General features: G+C 38.7%; 1 protein-coding gene, 1 long non-coding RNA gene and 1 pseudogene across 2 annotated transcripts in view; 1 reads left to right on the top strand and 2 right to left on the bottom strand.

Moving 5' to 3' along the window:
• The window catches only part of DDX50 (DExD-box helicase 50), a 32,971-nt gene extending 22,663 nt beyond the window's left edge, over positions 1 to 10,308 (top strand). Inside the window, exons 10-15 of the mRNA XM_039233262.1 lie at positions 288 to 407; positions 1,177 to 1,250; positions 1,475 to 1,634; positions 5,293 to 5,427; positions 6,523 to 6,567; positions 9,809 to 10,308. Of these exons, the coding sequence (XP_039089193.1) occupies positions 288 to 407; positions 1,177 to 1,250; positions 1,475 to 1,634; positions 5,293 to 5,427; positions 6,523 to 6,567; positions 9,809 to 10,087 (813 nt within the window). The 3' untranslated portion in view covers positions 10,088 to 10,308. The remainder of the gene's footprint in view (positions 1 to 287; positions 408 to 1,176; positions 1,251 to 1,474; positions 1,635 to 5,292; positions 5,428 to 6,522; positions 6,568 to 9,808) is intronic.
• LOC120232493 lies at positions 1,582 to 17,292 on the bottom strand. The gene is made up of 4 exons (XR_005528578.1): positions 17,185 to 17,292; positions 12,693 to 12,862; positions 9,858 to 9,962; positions 1,582 to 1,642 (listed from the first exon to the last, which is right to left on the bottom strand). It is a non-coding gene; the product is annotated as an uncharacterized LOC120232493 (long non-coding RNA).
• LOC120232492 lies at positions 7,436 to 7,974 on the bottom strand (annotated as a pseudogene).
• Positions 17,293 to 17,328: the final 36 nt, after the last annotated feature.

Raw genomic sequence — 17,328 nt, 5'->3', positions numbered from 1 at the left:
AGCAAATGATTAACTTTGTTATTTGGATTTGAAGCATGCAATCATGCAAAGGAATTATACAAAGCTGTCATACGAAGAGAGGTAGATTAAAAAATCTAAAACTTCAGCATAAAAGTTCTTTGGAATGGTGAAAGAGCAACAAGATTGAAATAATATTATTATTGGTGGTAGTAGTTTTGTTTTTGTTAGCATTATTATTTGAATGTTGGAATGACTGTTTAACTTGCCAGATGTTTTTGGTCAGAATTTTTAAAAAAAGTATTGAAAAATGCCTATTTTATTCTTAGGATGTTGAGTCCTATATTCATCGTTCTGGACGCACAGGTAGAGCTGGCCGGACAGGGATTTGCATATGTTTTTATCAGCCAAGAGAAAGAGGTCAACTAAGATATGTGGAACAAAAAGCAGTAAGTAGAGTTAAATTATTTCAGGCTTATTATCTAAACGGTGCCTTAGAAAAGAACTCTTTTTATATTTGTTCTCACAAATAGATCCTTATAACCATTTTCTCAGTTTAAGCTGCATTTGGATGTGAAGCATGTGGAGAGCTAAATTTATATGAGCCGCAAGACTTTGTTTTGATACAGCTTTTATTGTGAAGACAGAAGAGCTGACTTTCTCAGTTTTCCCTTGAATTTCTCCCTTGATTCTAAAATCAGAAGCACATTGTGATTTCAGTATCTCCTAGTCCAGCATTGTGAAGGGGTGACTGTGACATAGTCTTGGTGTATTTATTAAGATTATATTGAGTCATGGTACAATGGCCAATTTCTTTAAGAAATTATATACATATTTTGTGGCCTGGATTTTTTTTGTGGTATTTTACATTTTTTCCTTTTTTTATGATGTCTGTTTTTAAACACTGTTTCATCTACTTTGTAAAAACGAGATAGGGTAATAAGAAAAAAAAGTTGATAGACATAAATGTCTTTTTTCCTGTTTCGGAATTAGCTTTATTTTGTAAGTGAAATTTCAGGATTGTCACTAAGGGCAATTAAATTTTTTTTCTCTTTCTAGAATTTGTAATTGATGATTTATTAGAAAAAGCAGGTCTTTTGATCTACTGGGGCTTGGAAATCTTTAAGTCCAAGAAATGGAAATTCAACAAACTATATTAATTTAGGAATTAATTGTAAAGACTTCCATTTTTCTTTAATGTAATTCTTTCATTTTCAGGGAATTACTTTTAAACGTGTAGGTGTTCCTTCTACAATGGATTTAGTTAAATCTAAAAGCATGGATGCCATCAGGTATGCTTTCTGACCTTGCTGAATAAGTTTTTCTTTTGTATTAGGCTATTCATCTTTAAGCTCTCCTAGTTCAAATATCAGAAAACTTAATCACCAGTTTTACCAGCAGATTTTTAGTTATATTAAAATACGAAAACGTTGCTCTTTCTTTTCCCATTCATTCTCTTATCTTTAATTTTTTACATTTGTCTTGACCAAAAAAATGTACTCTTTTTAAACCATAGGTCTTTGGCTTCCGTTTCTTATGCTGCTGTTGATTTTTTCCGACCATCAGCTCAGAGATTGATAGAAGAGAAAGGAGCAGTTGATGCATTGGCTGCAGCATTAGCCCACATTTCTGGTGCATCAAGTTTTGAACCACGATCTCTGATCACCTCTGATAAGGTAGAAATCTATTAGAAAATCATGTGATTGAGAAAAGATTAAAATTGAACCATAGATACTTTATCTATCTGAAGAGATAAACATGAAACCTTTACTTTGCCAATATTGTGTTAACTGAAACTTTACATACCAGAACCTGTTTATTTTGTAAGTTGCCATGGAACCATGCAAATCAAAGCATAGATGCTGTGCAGTTCACACAGTACCACACAACGTAAGGATGGTGTGTGCGTGGTGTGACACTATCTGACCTAGTCCCCTGCTGGGTCAGTGTCAGATGTCAGAACAAATCACATCAGAGCTATTGGCTGCAAATAGTTCAAAGATTTACAACTCATCATGGTATAAGTGAGGAGAGTCCCTGGATGACAGGACCCATCAATAAGAGAGCTCTGATGTCTGGGTGGAGAGAGAGCAATTGAGAGATAGAGAATTGGTGGGAGAGGAGAACAAAAAGAGCAAGGCAGGTAAACTTACATGTGACTCTTTGGTGGTGTAGGATAAATGAGTACATCTGGTGTGTCTGAGGTTTTCCATCTGGCAAGTGTTAATGGTTTAAACAAATGTCATTTTGCTGGGAGTGACTTCATGTGTCCATCCCTCCCGCCCCCACAGCCCCACGTATACTGTGTATTTTTAAAAAAAAACATCAGGACTTGGGGCACCTGAATGGCTCAGTTGGTTGTCTGTTCGACTTTCAATCATGGCTCAGGTCATGATAACACGGTTTGTGAGTTCGAGCCCCCCATAGCGCTCTGCACGGAGCCTACTTAAGATTCTCTCTCCTTCTCTGTCTGCCCCTCCCCCACTCACTCTCATTCTCAAACAAATGAACATTAAAAAAAAATTTTTTTTTAATGTTTTATTTATTTCTGAGAGAGAGAGAGAGAGAGAACAGGGGAGGGTCAGTGAGAGGGAGACACAGAATCTGAAGCAGGCTCCAGGCTCTGAGCTAGCTGTCAGCACAGAGCCCGACACGGGGTTTGAACCTACAAACCTCCGCTGAAGTCAGACACTTAACCAACTGAGCCACCCGGGTGCCCCACAGATGAACATTTTTAAAAAACCGTCAGGATCCAATTCAGGTTCATATATTATATTTGGTGTTACGTTTCTTTTAATCTGGAGCTGTTTTCCCATCTTTTCTGTTATTTTTTTTAAAGAGTATAGGTTAGTTGTCTAGATCAGAGTCTAAAATTTCTCACCTGAATTTTTCTGGTTTTCTTTTTTTTTTTTTTTTTAATTTTTTAATGTTTGTTTATTTTTGAGAGACAGAGACAGTGTGAGCAAGGGAGGGGGTGGGCAGAGAAAGAGCTGGACACGGGGCTCGAACCACAAACAGTGAGATCATGACCTGAGCTGAAGTCAGATGCTTAACAGACTGAGCCACCCAAGTGCCCCTGGTTTTCTCTTTTTCATACATCACATAACTTTTGCCTTTATTTAAGAAAGTTTCCTGTAAATTAGAAGTAATGTCAAAGTGTGATTTTATATTCAGGTTAAATAGTTTTAGCCAAAGTACCCTGTGGGTGATACTATGTATTTTATACTATATTACATCAGGAGGCATATGATGTCAGATTGTTTCAGTATTAAAATTGCTTAGTTTGATCACTTGTTTACAATGGAAAACTGCCATGTATTCCCTCTGTGAAGGTATCTTTTACTTTCTGTAATTATTTTTTATTTATTTTTATGATTATTTTTAGTTTATTTATTTGAGAGAGACAGAGAGAGTGTGAATTGGGGAGGAGTAAGAGAAAGAGTCCCAAGGAGGCTCCACAGTGTCAGCACAGAGCCCGATGCAGGGATTGAACTCACAAAACTGAGATCATGACCTGAGCTAAAATCAAGAGTCAGTTGCTTAACCCACTGAGCCACCCAGGCACCCTGCCACCAAATACTTCTTAGGAAAATACTTAAAACATATTTTTTAGGAAAATGTTGATAGACTTTTAGGCAAAGGAGTACCTAAGAGATCATTTATTCCCAGCCCTTATCTAATAAAGGGATCCCTCTTTGGCAGATGGGTCATCTAACTTCTGATTAAATATCTTAGAAACAGTGTTAGTGGGTTTGAAATTTTTTTTATAGGTTAAACCAAGATCCAAAGTCTTTACCACACATGCCCTATAGGGTCTTCCCCTCTGTACCTCTTTGACCTCATCACTTAACACTCTCCCCTTGCCTGTTTCAGCTACCCTAAGCTACTTGTTACTCAAGCGTAAACCTACTTCCACACAAGACCTTTGCACTTACTTGCACTGTTTCATATATTCTTTCTTTTTACCACGTGGTTTCCCCCTTCACTTCATTTAGGTCTCTCTTCAGATACCACTGTGTTATAGAGGTCTTTCCTGATCACTCTGCAGTCAGATGCTCTACCATTGAGCTATACCCCTGTCTAATAGCTTACCTTTCCCTTTGCTCTCAATTTCCTTGTCTTGCTTTCTTTCTCTTCATGATGCTTATTACTATTTGGCATTTTACGTTTGCTTATTTGTTTACTACCTACCCCATGTCATCACCACCACCCCTACTCCCAATACGAGAATATAACCTTCATGAGAGAAAGGACTCTTTACTGCTAAACCTTCAGCACCTACTATGTATGACTCTGGCACATACATAGGGGACAGTCAGTAGATATTTCTTAGATAAATGAGAGGACCCTGGCTGGCTCAGTCAGTAGAGCATGGTACCCTAGATCTCAGGGTTGTGAGTTCAAGTTGCCTGTTGGGCTTAGAGCTTACTTAAAAAAATTACTACATGACTCCCTCCCTGTATCTTCTTCATGCTGATCCTTTTGCTGTCCAGTGAAGTTTTACGGAACAAGTAATCTTTGCATATGTAATAGTCCTTCAAAAGTTTAAAGAGATTTAGGGGCACCTGGGTGGCTCAGTCGGTTAAGCATCTGACTTTGGCTCACGTCATAAGCTCATGGTTTGTGAGTTCAAGTCCTGCTTCGGGCTGTGTGCTGACAGCTCAGAGCCTGGAGCCTGCTTTGGATTCTTTGTCTCCCTCTCTCTCTGCCCCTCCCTTGCTCATGCTCTGTCTCTCTCTCAAAAATAATAAACATTAAAAAAAAAGTTTAGAGATATTTATATCTTCTTGTTTTTCCACGCCAAGCTTTGACTCTTTCAGCATTTTCTTAATTCTTTATTACTTTGTTTTTTTCTCTCAAGCTCTGATTATTTCTTAAATCATGAGTCTTTACAGCAATACAAAGAAGAATGGTTCTTTCAACGATCTGTAAACATTAGTCTTCTATTAATAAAGTTTCAAAGAAGTTATTTTTTGGGACACCTGGGTGGCTCAGTCGGTTAAATGTCCAAGTTCAGCTCAGGTCATGATCTCACGGTTCGTGGGTTTGAGCCCTGCATTGGGCTCTGTGCTGACAGCTAGTTCGGAGCCAGGAGTCTGCTTCAGATTCTGTTTCTCCCCCTCTCTCTGACCCTCCCCTGCTCACGCTGTCTCTCTCTCTCAGAAATAAATAAAAAACATTTTTAAAAATATTTTTAAAAAAGTTATATTTTTAGCAGCCATGTAATACTGATGTCTCATGAAAAATGTACAGTTAGGTCATAAAGTTAGAACTTCATTGTCCTGCTTTTGCTGCTTTTTTTCTCCAAAGATAATGTGACTTTTAATTTTTAAGGGGTTTGTGACCATGACTCTGGAAAGCCCAGAAGAAATCCAGGATGTCAACTGTGCTTGGAAAGAACTTAACAGAAAACTGAGTAGTAATGCTGTGTCCCAAATTACCAGAATGTGCCTCCTAAAAGGAAATATGGTAGGTTTTTCTAGACAAATAAAAAGCTTTTTAATCAACTACTATAAATGTTTCTGAAGACCAGGAGATTTTGTTTCTTTCTTTTTTTCAATTCTCATAGGGTGCATAATACAGTTTTCTCTGTGTGATGGATTACTTCCAGTTGTAAATTTGGGGAGTTATATAAATAAATAACTTCTCTAGAAAGCTGTAAGTCATTCTGCTTAGTTTGTTTAATATCCAAGTTATCTAAGTTTCTGCTCTTGTACACATATTATCTGTGGTTGTATGTGTTTTACTCTATGACTAAATAACTTATAATTTCAACAGCTGAACAGCTCTGTTATTTAGAGAATATGCAGTGTTGACTTTTAAGTGGCCTGCTGTGGTTGCTAATACATTCTTGAAATAGCAAAGTTAAAACCATTTCTGATCTTAGTGACTGTTTCTTCTAATGGTTTTGAGAAAAGATGTTATATTTTTTCATCCAACTCTGCTACATAGATTTATTCTAGTCTAGACTTTATTAACTTTATTATTTATTGGAAATAATCATTTCTCTCAAAGTTTAATGTTACATTAAAAAACGTCTTGTGGCAAATATGAGATGCACATTCAGGAAAAATGTGAAGGGCAGGGAAAATCTAACAAGATCTTTAGGCCAGACTAGTTGCTGTACTTGAGAATTAAAGTATCTTTCAATTTATTGACAGCAGTATCAAAGAAGAAACATCTTGGGTTATATCATATCATTAAGTGATAATTACTGCATCTCTTCAGGATAGAAACTTTCCAGCACTAAATTTTCCAAAGAATTTATTACATGGATCATTTTACAGTGGACATGGAACAACATTAAAGTGTCTACAAGAACTTTTCTAGAGAATACTTTACATTTTTAGTAGTAGATTCCTGTTGGGTATTGTATTTACTTTTCAGATTTAGAAAATACAGTAAACAGCCATTCTCATGCATTATTTATATGTTGTTTTAATCTTATAAGCATTCATGGAACACACCCCCTTTTTTTTTTAAGCTACTGTAAGATTACCAGCAAGTATTAGTAAATTTCAACTCATCTGCATCTAAATAAAAATTTTTTCATTTTGCTTTCAGGGTGTTTGCTTTGACGTTCCTACAACTGAGTCAGAAAGGTTACAGGTATTTTAAAAATATTATGTTAAATAGTTGAATATTTAACTATTTAAAATAGTCATTTAAAAGAAGTCACAATATCATTATGATGCCTAAGTCAATTAACTTTCCTTTATGTAATATATCTAGCCTATATCATCATTTAAAACATTTTTTATTGTATAGAATTTCAAATATAAAAAAATAGAATTGCATAATGAATATTCATGTACCTATCAATCAGCTTCAGTTGTGATCAGCTCACAGCTGGTTTGTTTCATGTCCCTTCCATCCATTTTCCTACTCTCCTGTATGTATGATTTTGAGAGAAATTGTAGGTATTCTATCATTTCACCATAAATATTTCCATATACCTATTAGGGATACTTTTTAAAAATATAATCATAATGCTATAGTTCAAATCCCTAAAATAATAATTCCTTAATATCACCCAGTTTTGTGTTTAAATTTCCCCTATTGTCTCCTAAGTATTTTTATTTTTTTAATCTCCTGAATATCTTAGAAGTCCCATACGTTATAATTTAATGTTTCCTAAGTCTCTTTTAATCTGTAGTTTCTTGCTCCTTTCTCTGCCACTTTAAAAAATTTTTCTTGTATTTGTTGAAGAAAGAGATTGTCTACTAGATTCTTACAGTATAGAATTTGACTGTTGCACAGTATGTATTTGGGTATTCTGTTTTTTAAGTCTTTTTAAAAATTTAGAATATATTGTGAACACATTCCTTTTTTAATAGCTCCCTGCATTAGGTCATATGGGTGGTCAACTTTGCTCTTTTTTTTAATTTTAAGTAGGCTCCATGCCCAATGTGGGGCTTGAACTCATGACCCTGAGATCAAGAGTCACATGGTCTACCAACTGAGCCAGCCAGGCACCTTTGGTCAACTTTTCTTAATGTTCTGTTTTCTGACATTTAGGTTATTTCCAATAATATACTGTTATAAACAGGACAGCCATGAATGATGGTATAGCTAACTCTTCTTTTTTTGGTTTTTAATCCAAAATCTGTTTATTAGGATAGTTTCCCACTTGTGTTGGTTCAGGGTGCTTTTATGCTGTTTCTGTCTGAAGGAGCATCCTTCTGTAAGCCTTGCTTTTCCTCCTGTTGGCTGACACAGGACGGTGGAGCAGCCCTCGCACACCACCACTTGTTTGTGTGTGGTTGAAGATGGTGATTTTGTAGCACCTAGGGTACTTCATATCCATGAAGTAGGAGTTGGGGCTCTGCACCAGGTGCTTCTTTTTGTCCTTCCTCTTTTCTGGGGCTGGGTATAGGAGGTCCTTTGTGAGGGGCTTGTTCTTTTGGTCAGGTTGTCACCATCAGAAAGGGGTAGTATAGTTAACTCTTTATGCATTGCCATGTTTATCTCTTTAAGATGAGTCTAAAAAAAATGTTTATCTTTTTTTGAGAGAGAGCAGGGAAGGGGCAGAGAGAGGGAAAGAGAATCCCAGGCAGGTTCCACCCTGTCAGCATAGAGCCTTACATGGGGTTGAACCCATCAACCACGAGATCTTGACCTGAACTGAAGCCAAGAGTCAGAAGCTTAACCAACTGAGCCACTCAGGTGCCCCTAGATGAATTTTTTTAAGTTTATTTATTTTAAGAAAGAGAGAGAGAAAATATATGAGTGGAGGAAGGGCAGAGGGAGAGAGAGAGAGAAAATCCCAAGCAGGCTTCTAGCTGCCAGCACAGCCCAACCTGGGGCCCAGACTCATGAACCGTGAGATTATGACCCAAGCTGAAATCGAGTCCGAAACAGTAAACTGACTGAGCCACCCAGGGCCCAAAGATGATTTTTTTTTTAAAATGTTTATTTATTTACTTAGAGCACATGTGCACACAGGGAAGGGGCACAGGGAGGGATAGGGAGAATCCCAAGCAGGCTCCGAGCAGTCAGCAACAGAGTGTAATGTGGGACTCCGTCTCATGAACCCTGATATCATGACTAAAATCAAGAGTCGGTAGCTTAATTGACTGAGCCACCCAGGTACCCCTAAGATACTCCTCATTTAATTATAATTTAGGGGCACCTGGGTGACTCAGTCAAGTGTCTGACTTCGGCTCAGGTCATGATCTCGTGGTTTGTGGGTTCGAGCCCCACGTCGGACTATGTGCTGACACCCAGCTCAAAGCCTGGAGCCTGTTTCAGATTCTTGTCTCCCTCTCTCTTACCCTCTCCTGTCCATGCTCTCTTTGTCTCTCTCAGAAATAAATAAAAAACATTTAAAAAAATTATTAATTTATTTTTTCAATAGAATTTATTGTCAAGTTAACTAACATACAATGTACACAGTATACTCTTGGCTTTGGGAGTAGATTCCCATACTTTACTGCTTACATACAACACCCAGTGCTCATCCCAACAAGTGCCCTCCTCAATGCCCATCACCCATTTTTCCCTCCCCACCGCCCTCCCTCAACCCTGTTTGTTCTCTGTATTTAAGACTCTTGTGGTCTGCCTGCCTCTCTGTTTGAAACTAATTTTTTCCCCTTCCCTTCCCCCGTGATCCTCTGTTCAGTTTCTCAAATTCCACATGAGTCAAAACATATGATATAAGATGATTTTCTAAGATGATTGCTTGGCCAGAAAGTTTGTGCATTTTTAAGGCTTTGGTCATATATTGCCACCAGTGGTATGTGTGTTTGTCTCTGCTTGCTCTTACCAACAGGGTATTTTAATATTCACTTTCCTTGGCAACTCAACGATCACAATGAACAGTTAATGTAGCAGGGTATAACATAGTTTTTTTTATGTTTTTAAGAGCTTTTAAGAGCGCTGATTTGTATGTCTTGAGTTGTTTACCCTGACACCAAATTATTTCCAATGGCTACATATTTTTGTCCTCAGCTGTGTTGACAGGTTTTAATCTCCATCATTAGCTCTCACTTCTTGCTTCTGTCAATATAACTGATAAAAGAAATACAGTATTTATTAATGGCCTACTTGTTTAGTGCCAAGAAATCAGTGCTCTCTTTTAGAATATATAAACTATGAAATTATGAGCCTCAAAATGAGCCTAAGAATTTCTCCTAAGACTAAAATTTAGGAACTTAAATGGATGTACTTTGAATATGTTTTTATTTTTGTTTTCTGGCTTTCAATTTTGTTCCAGAAACTTTGAATTTAATGGAAAGATGGCCTTTAGCTAGTAGTTAATGGATATTAAAAAAAGAATCTCCTGTACCTAGTATGCTTGCTTATGTTTTCTATTTTGCATTTATATTAATCCTCTGAATTCCCCCAACAGGCAGAGTGGCATGATTCAGACTGGATACTTTCATTGCCAGCCAAGTTACCTGAAATTGAAGAATATTATGATGGAAACACATCTTCTAACTCCAGGCAGAGGAGTGGCTGGTCAAGTGGCCGGTCGGGCCGGTCGGGCCGGTCAGGTGGTCGATCTGGTGGCCGGTCAGGTAGACAGAGTCGACAGGGGAGTCGATCAGGAAGTCGACAAGATGGTAGAAGACGAAGTGGGAATAGAAATCGATCAAGAAGCGGGGGCCACAAACGGAGTTTTGACTGAGTATTTGATAGTTACCTACCAGTGTGAGCTTGCCTATTTCTGCCTAATCATGTACATTATCCACCAAAAATTAGGTCATCATAGTTGAGGTGTGTGTCTGCTCTTTGCAAAGAAGTTGGTCATATTTTTTTAAAAAGTATTTCACAAGAATGGTTGTAAACAAATCTACTTATCCAGTTATACCTTTGAATAAAAAAACCTCCTTTTATTGTCTCTTTTCACTATGTGTTAAGAATTTTGTCATTGTAACCTATGGTTTCTTCTAAAACATGACAGTCAAATTAATCTTAAGATTACTTGGATTTTGAAAAATGTGGTGTATTTGTATTCAGATCATTCCTTTCATAGGCTATGTAGTAGAAAAGAAATCCCTTCCACATTAAAGGGCTGTATAAACTGGAGACTTGATTGGTTAGGCATAACATTTAAATTCTAGATATAGTTAATTAAAAAAGTGTGCAAGCAGTGTATGTTCAGTAATTTATTCACCAAAAAAAAAAAAATAATTTATTCACCAGATAATGATTGAAGTCTACTATGTGCCTATCACTGTGTTGATCACTAGAGATGTAGTGGTGAACAAGGCACAGCACTATCTTCAAGGAACTTAGAGTCTAAAGACAAACAGTTATGAATGAGATTAACATCTAAAGGCTAAGGTAGGTAGGATGGAATGTTAAGGACCTCTTCGGGTATACCAAACCAGTCTTAGGAGTCAGAAAGGCTTTCAAGAAGTGACACCCAAGAGAAGAAGTAAATCAAAAGTATCTGTTGATCTAAGCAAGTATGTGTGAATGGTGGGAAGAAGAGTTCAGAAAGGAGAGCGTTTGCAGGCAGGGAGAACAGCATATGCAAATAACCAGAGCCAAAGAATACCATAGTAAGTCTGAGGACCTACAATTAGTTCAGTATGGTTTGCATGTGACAGGCAGAGGGCAGGAATAAGAGAGAACAATTTAGTATTTAACAGGGACCTGATTTTAAAGGCCTTGTATGCATTGTTAAGTTTAAACGTTCTCTTGAAGACTGTAGTCAACCATTAAATGATTTAAAGTAAGGAATGACATAATGAGATTTGTGTTTTAGAAAAGATTATTGGCTACACTGAAGAGGCTGGATTAGAGAAGAACAAGATTGGAGGTAAGGAGACCTCTTAAGATGCTGTTGGAAGAATCCAAGGTAGAGATGATGCTGGTCTGCATTAATAGTAGGTAACATTTTGATGATAAGAACTGAGGCATTTGGGAGCTTATTACTTGTCCAGAATCCCAGCTGGATCATATGTAGTGGAGTGAGGATTTAAACCCAGATAAGTCTACCTTCTGAACCAGCATTCTTAACCACTGTGCTAACTAGTGGTGGGTGACATTGAGAAACATGGATAGATTTCCAAAGTTTTGTTGTTGTTTTTTTAAGTTTATTATTCTATACTCAAAGTGAGGCTTGAACTCACGACTCCAAGATTAAGAGTTAACCTGCTCCGCCAACAAGCCAGCCAGGCATCCCCAAAGTTTTTAGGAAATAAAATGGTAGGACTCAGTACTTAATTGAATTGGAAGATGAGAGAGATGCAGAAGAATAAAACAGATTTTTGTCACTGAGATAAGGTACTAGGAAGAAGAACAAGTAAAGTTATGTGGGGAGGGAAGGGGGATATGATTAGTTCAGTATTAGATATATTTTAATATCGAATAGCCATGAGATCTAAAAAGAAGATATAAGAGGAGGTAAACAGTATGCAGTTGAATTTGTAAGTTTAAAGCAGGAGAGAGATCTAGAGGTGTAAAGATTAGGTAATAATAAAAAAAAAAATGGTAATTGTAGTTAAGGCAGTGGAAGAGCTTGTCTAGGGAAAGTATAGTAAGAAAAGAGGACTAAGGAGTAGACCCAGAAGCAAACTAATGTATTTACTACATAACAGAGGAGGGAATTCCATCACCATCAAGAAGAGGTAAGAAGGCATAAGGCCCAGAAGTATGAGGCTTTCAGAGGAACCAGAAGATGAGTCTGAGATGGCCATTGGATTTGGCAAAAAGGAGACGTTTGACATAGGGAACAACCATAGTAATAAAGCATTGAGAGTAGAAACCACTGAACAGTGGCTTTAGGAGGAAATGAGAGATAAAGTAAGGACAACAAATCTGTCTTCCAGAAATCTGGCTGTGAATAGGGAAGAATAAACTAAAGCTGGATTGAAAGAAATGACATGAGATGACAGAACTTTTTGTATGTGTGTGCTAGGGGAGGATGAGGGAAGTAAAGAGCATGGGATACTACTACAGGAAGGAGCCAGAAAGGAGGGAGGAAGAGAAAGAACATATGATGGAACAAGATCTCTATGAAGACTTGGAGGATTGAACTTAAGCAGCGAGAATTTAGCATTAGAGGTAGAAGCACATTTTGCCAGGAGGAAAGTACGATTATCATGTAGGTGAGTTTGCAGGTGTTAAGGTAAAAAGTTGAGGGAGTGCCTGCTTGATGTCTTCTGTTTTTTTCTGTGGTATTCTTTCATGGTCATCTGAGGGTGAAGAGGGAAGTAGCAGGCTTGGAGATCTGAGAAACTGGAGAAAAGGTGAGGTATCACCTGTAGAACAAGATTGCTTACTAGGCAAACTGAGGGTCACAGGCAGCTTTGAGGGTCCAGGTGAGATTAGAGACTTCATTTATTCTGGCAGCAATTAGAGCACTTGAGTGATTTCCTGTAGTAACGTTTGATATTCTGTTGTAGGAATGGAGATGGGAGATGCCTGATTGATCCAGGATTGGGGTTTTGCTCTGTGAGATGAAAGGATGAAGAACTTTGGCAAAAGTGACTGGAGTAATGGTCCATGGAGTCTAGAATGCCTAGGGATTGAAGTGGAGGTAGGGTTGATAACGGAGAAGATGGAAGGGGCTAGGACCTGAAGGTCACTGAAAGTTCTCTGAGGTTTCAAGAGTGGAGCAGTTGGGGAGAAGACAAGTGCAGGGTTTGGTAGCAGGCCTGTTGAGGGGCAAAGGTCATTTCAGATGAGATGGTCAAAGAAGAGAATCCAGCATCCTTTGGGTGTTTTCGTGGACAGTGAAGTCTCTAGGACTGAGGAGGGAGAGGAAGACTAAGCCAGTGAATGGCAGAGTTTAAGTTATGTGAACAAGAAAGAGTATAGGGTGATATTGCCACGTATCTTCAAGGGGAAAAGGGCATTTACATGATAGTGAAGGAGCAATAGTTTGGAAGTGGTTTTGAGGAAAAGAAGAGGACATGGATACCAGGGTACATGGGATATGGGGATTGAGCAACATGTGTGGGAGAGCTGCAGGAATAGTATTTTTCAGCAAGAGCCAGATTTCAGTTAAGCCGGGGTGTGTGGGGAGGACTCAGTGCTGGATTGAGAAAGGGGAAAGTTTTGATTATGGGAAATGGGGTTCCGGATAGCCATGACTGGGGGTGGGGAGGGGGGAAGTGTCAGTTGACTCTGCATGTGAGTAGTTGTGAGCTGTGAGTTTATGAAGATGTGATATGAAGATTTTTGAAGGTGAAATAGGGGCTCCATTCCTACAAAAGTGCATGAGTACTAGTACTTCAGTCAGAGTATGTTGTATACCAACAATGCCCCAGGCACCATGTTCGGGGTACAAAGGTGAATAATGTGTGCCTGGTCTTTGCCCTCAGTAGCTTAGAATCTAGTGAAATAAATGGTCACCTAAACCTAGGTCCATGGCAATGACTAAGTGCAATCATTTTGAGAGCTCTGCATAAGGGCACTTAGCCCAGCCCAGGAATGGGGGTAGGAGTTCAAAGAAAGCTTTTTGCCATTAGGATATATATATATTTTTTACATTTATTTTTGAGAGACAGAGACAGACCACAAGTGGGAGAGAGGCAGAGAGAGAGGGAGACAGAAACCGAAGCAGGCTCCCGGCTCTGAGCTGTCAGCACAGAGCCCGATGCGGGGCTCGAACCCATGAACCATGAGATCATGACCTGAGCCGAAGTTGGATACTTAACTGACTGAGCCATCCAGGCGCCCCTGGACAAAGCTTTTCGGACATGATGATTGAAAATGAATTAAATCAGGTAAAAGAAGCAAAGTGGGAATGAACATCCAGGCAGAGGCATAGAATAGCTAATAAAAAAAGGTCTCAGTATGGTGAACAAGAAATTGCTCTCATTGCTGGGATTCTCACTGTGAGGAAATCAGTGATGAGAACAAGGTAAGGTCATATCTCAGAAGGCTTTGTAGGCCTTGTTTTGAAACCCACTTTCAGGGAAGTGAGTGAAAAAGATAAGCATGTAGGGGTGTGATAGCAGGGTAGAGGTAGATTTTAGGGGTCCACTTGCTAAAGGCTGGCTTCCCTATTAGCAAGGAAGATGGGGCAGGTCCTAAGAAGATTAATCGCTTTCCATACCTTCTAGAAGAAGCGGAGGCAGAATTCTCAGCTTTGGGCTGCATTTAGCCCCTTTGCTCTTACCTCATAGAGCACAGCACCTTCATGCTTCCATCTTTTGGCTACTCAGAGCCTTCTGTTTGGTATTTGTGCCCTAGTGTGGCCACTTAACAGCTATTTGAATTTAATTAAATCAGTCACCCAGATCTTCAGTTTTTGAACTTGTATAAATGTCTGTTTTATTTCCTCCAGCATTAGAAATTTGAATAATGAATTCACATTTAGGTGTGAATGAGAGCTTCTTCTCACATAGGTTTTGTTTCACATGTTTTGTGGGTAGTGTTTAATAAGGTTTTTTAAATCATAATCCTTTTTTCATATTAGTAATATGCGTCCATTGTTGAAAATTTGAAAAAATAGAGGAGCAAATGGCAGAAAATAAAAACCATCCATAATCCCATCACTCAGATAATTACTGCTAACATATTGTTGTGCAGACTTTTGAATGTGTGTGTGTGTATGCGCATGTGCGTGCGTGCGCATGCGCGTGCACGCATACTTTCTGAAATAGAAATCCTCCCACCATTTTGTGAAAACACGGTGTTATCTACATCAGAGGAAACTGGTCTGACAGAATCAATATCCAGAACTTTACTTTTCCAATCAAATGTATATATAAGACCTATTTTTTTTCTACTTGTTGCTGAATTTTATACTGATAACTAGATTTAATACAGTAATTTGGCTCCCTTTGAGCCAAAAAGGGCCTTTGCATGCTTCCTCTTAGACTTTTGGCCTTATGCCTATGTGCAGGTATATTACAAAGGAAATTACATATTTTCTAAGTCTTGACAACAGTTTTCCATTAAGTAGTGTTCTCTACTTGTTCAACTCACTTGTTCAACATCTATTGGTAATAAAAATGTCCCTGTATTGTTTATTGCAGTGTCATAGAGGTTCCTTAAGGGATGGACTGGGCCTTCACTAAGGTACTCCAAAGTCCCACATACAATGCCGAAATCCTAGATGTTAAACATTTTATCAGTTGGTTGATTGCATTCATGCTTCCTCCTGCTTCTACACCTAATACCAGGATGACTGAATTGCTTTCCTGCCTGGGCATACAGTTAAAATTTATTTCAAGAGATTTACTTCTCTTCCCCACACCCCAACATTGCCCTTTTAATGGTCAATCAATTTTTAGTGTCAATCTACTATGTGCCTATGTACCAGGCACTGTTTGAAACCTTTGGGATACAAAACTTTACCAATGAAGGTTCCTAGCTCAAAGATATCGCAGAGTATAAGTTAAAGAAAGAGTTGCTGTACATTTACATAAATTTACCTGTTAAAAAACTGAGACTGTGAAACATCAAGTAACAGTTTTATGTGAAACATGAAAATTTTCCATTAAACTGTCATTTTAAAATGTGCAGTAAAAACTAATCTTATGAAATAGAGAAATAAAACTTCTGCATTTACTTGTCATAAAATGATTACATTTTAAGTTGTCTTTTTAAATATCTATAAGTCTTAATGGCTCTCATTTATTGTGCTTTAGGTGCCAGACACTTCTAACCCCTTTTCATTCATTATCTTACATAATTTTTTCAGCCCATGAAATAAGTTTGTTATCCTGATTTCATGCAGGAGAAACTCAGGTGCAGACTAAGTAATGTGTGCAAAATCAAATACCAAGCAGTGCAGGCTTTCAAAGCCAGGTGTGATTTAAACGGATTTTTAAAAATGACTCCCAATTCTTTGGATCACTAGTTCTTCAGAGTTTGGTAACATTGTCATAGATCACTCAATGGACCACTATCCTCAACTCCTCGAATTAATATATTGCCTCAATTATGCAAGATTTAGAGCCCTGTATTTTTTTAATTAAAATTTTAATGTTTTATTTTTGAGAGAGCACAAGCAGGGGAGGGGCAAAGAGAGAGGGAGACAGAGCCCGACTTGGGGCTCAAACTCAGGAACCCCAAGATCATGAACTGAGCCTAGGTCCCACACTCAACTGACTGAGCCACCTAGGTGCCCTTGTATTTTCTCATAGAGGTGCATGTGGTTTGGGTGCTCTTTCTACTGGTGCTAAGGCAGGCTCGGGTGCCTCTCTGTGTCTTCAGAACAACCGATACTCCTCTATTTCCCACGAGTGTATAAAAGTTCTTGATGACAAGTATTGTATATTGTCTGTTAACTGAATCCTAGCCTTGTTTCTCCTGACACCTGACACTGAATGTTCAGGGATGTCTACGTGCACGCAGGAAGGAATGACCATATCCGACTGAATTCTAGTTCTTATCCAGGCTTTTGAGTCTCGGCATCTCCTTTTGGTGTCGACGTTTCCGCAGGTGATCAAGAATACACACTTCTCGGGGCGCCTGAGTGGCTCAGTCGGTTAAGCGTCCGACTTCAGCTCAGGTCATGATCTGACGGTTTGTGGGTTCGAGCCCCACATCAGGCTCTGTGCTGACAGCTAGCTCAGAACCTGGAGCCTGTTTCAGATTCTGTATTTCCCTCTCTCTCTGATCCTCCCCTGTTCATGCTGTCTCTCTCCCTCTCTCCTTCTCTCTCAGAAATAAAACATTTAAAAAAAATTCTCGCGTCTGTGCGTTAAAGGATTTTGCAAACTCCAGCAATCTAACATATACACTGAAGAGACACCACCGAAAAACAAGTTATTTATCAGGTCGGGGCTAGGTAGAATCTGACTAGTGTTTGCTAACCTTTGCGGTTTCTCCCGGTTGGACTCTGCAGGCCTTGTGAGCAGTCAATTCACTACGCGCAGCCATCGGGAGCGGCAGGTGCTCCTGCACTACCGAGTTGGCTGTGGCCTGGCTGGGATTTTCTGCTTCCGCAGGAAATGCTTT

This window comes from Hyaena hyaena, unplaced genomic scaffold (genome assembly GCF_003009895.1).
Source record: "Hyaena hyaena isolate Hyena2069 unplaced genomic scaffold, ASM300989v1 scaffold_73, whole genome shotgun sequence".
In the NCBI taxonomy this organism is placed as follows: domain Eukaryota; kingdom Metazoa; phylum Chordata; class Mammalia; order Carnivora; family Hyaenidae; genus Hyaena; species Hyaena hyaena.
The sequence above is the reverse complement of the archived record's forward strand: the minus strand, read 5'-3'. Positions and strand labels throughout refer to the sequence as shown.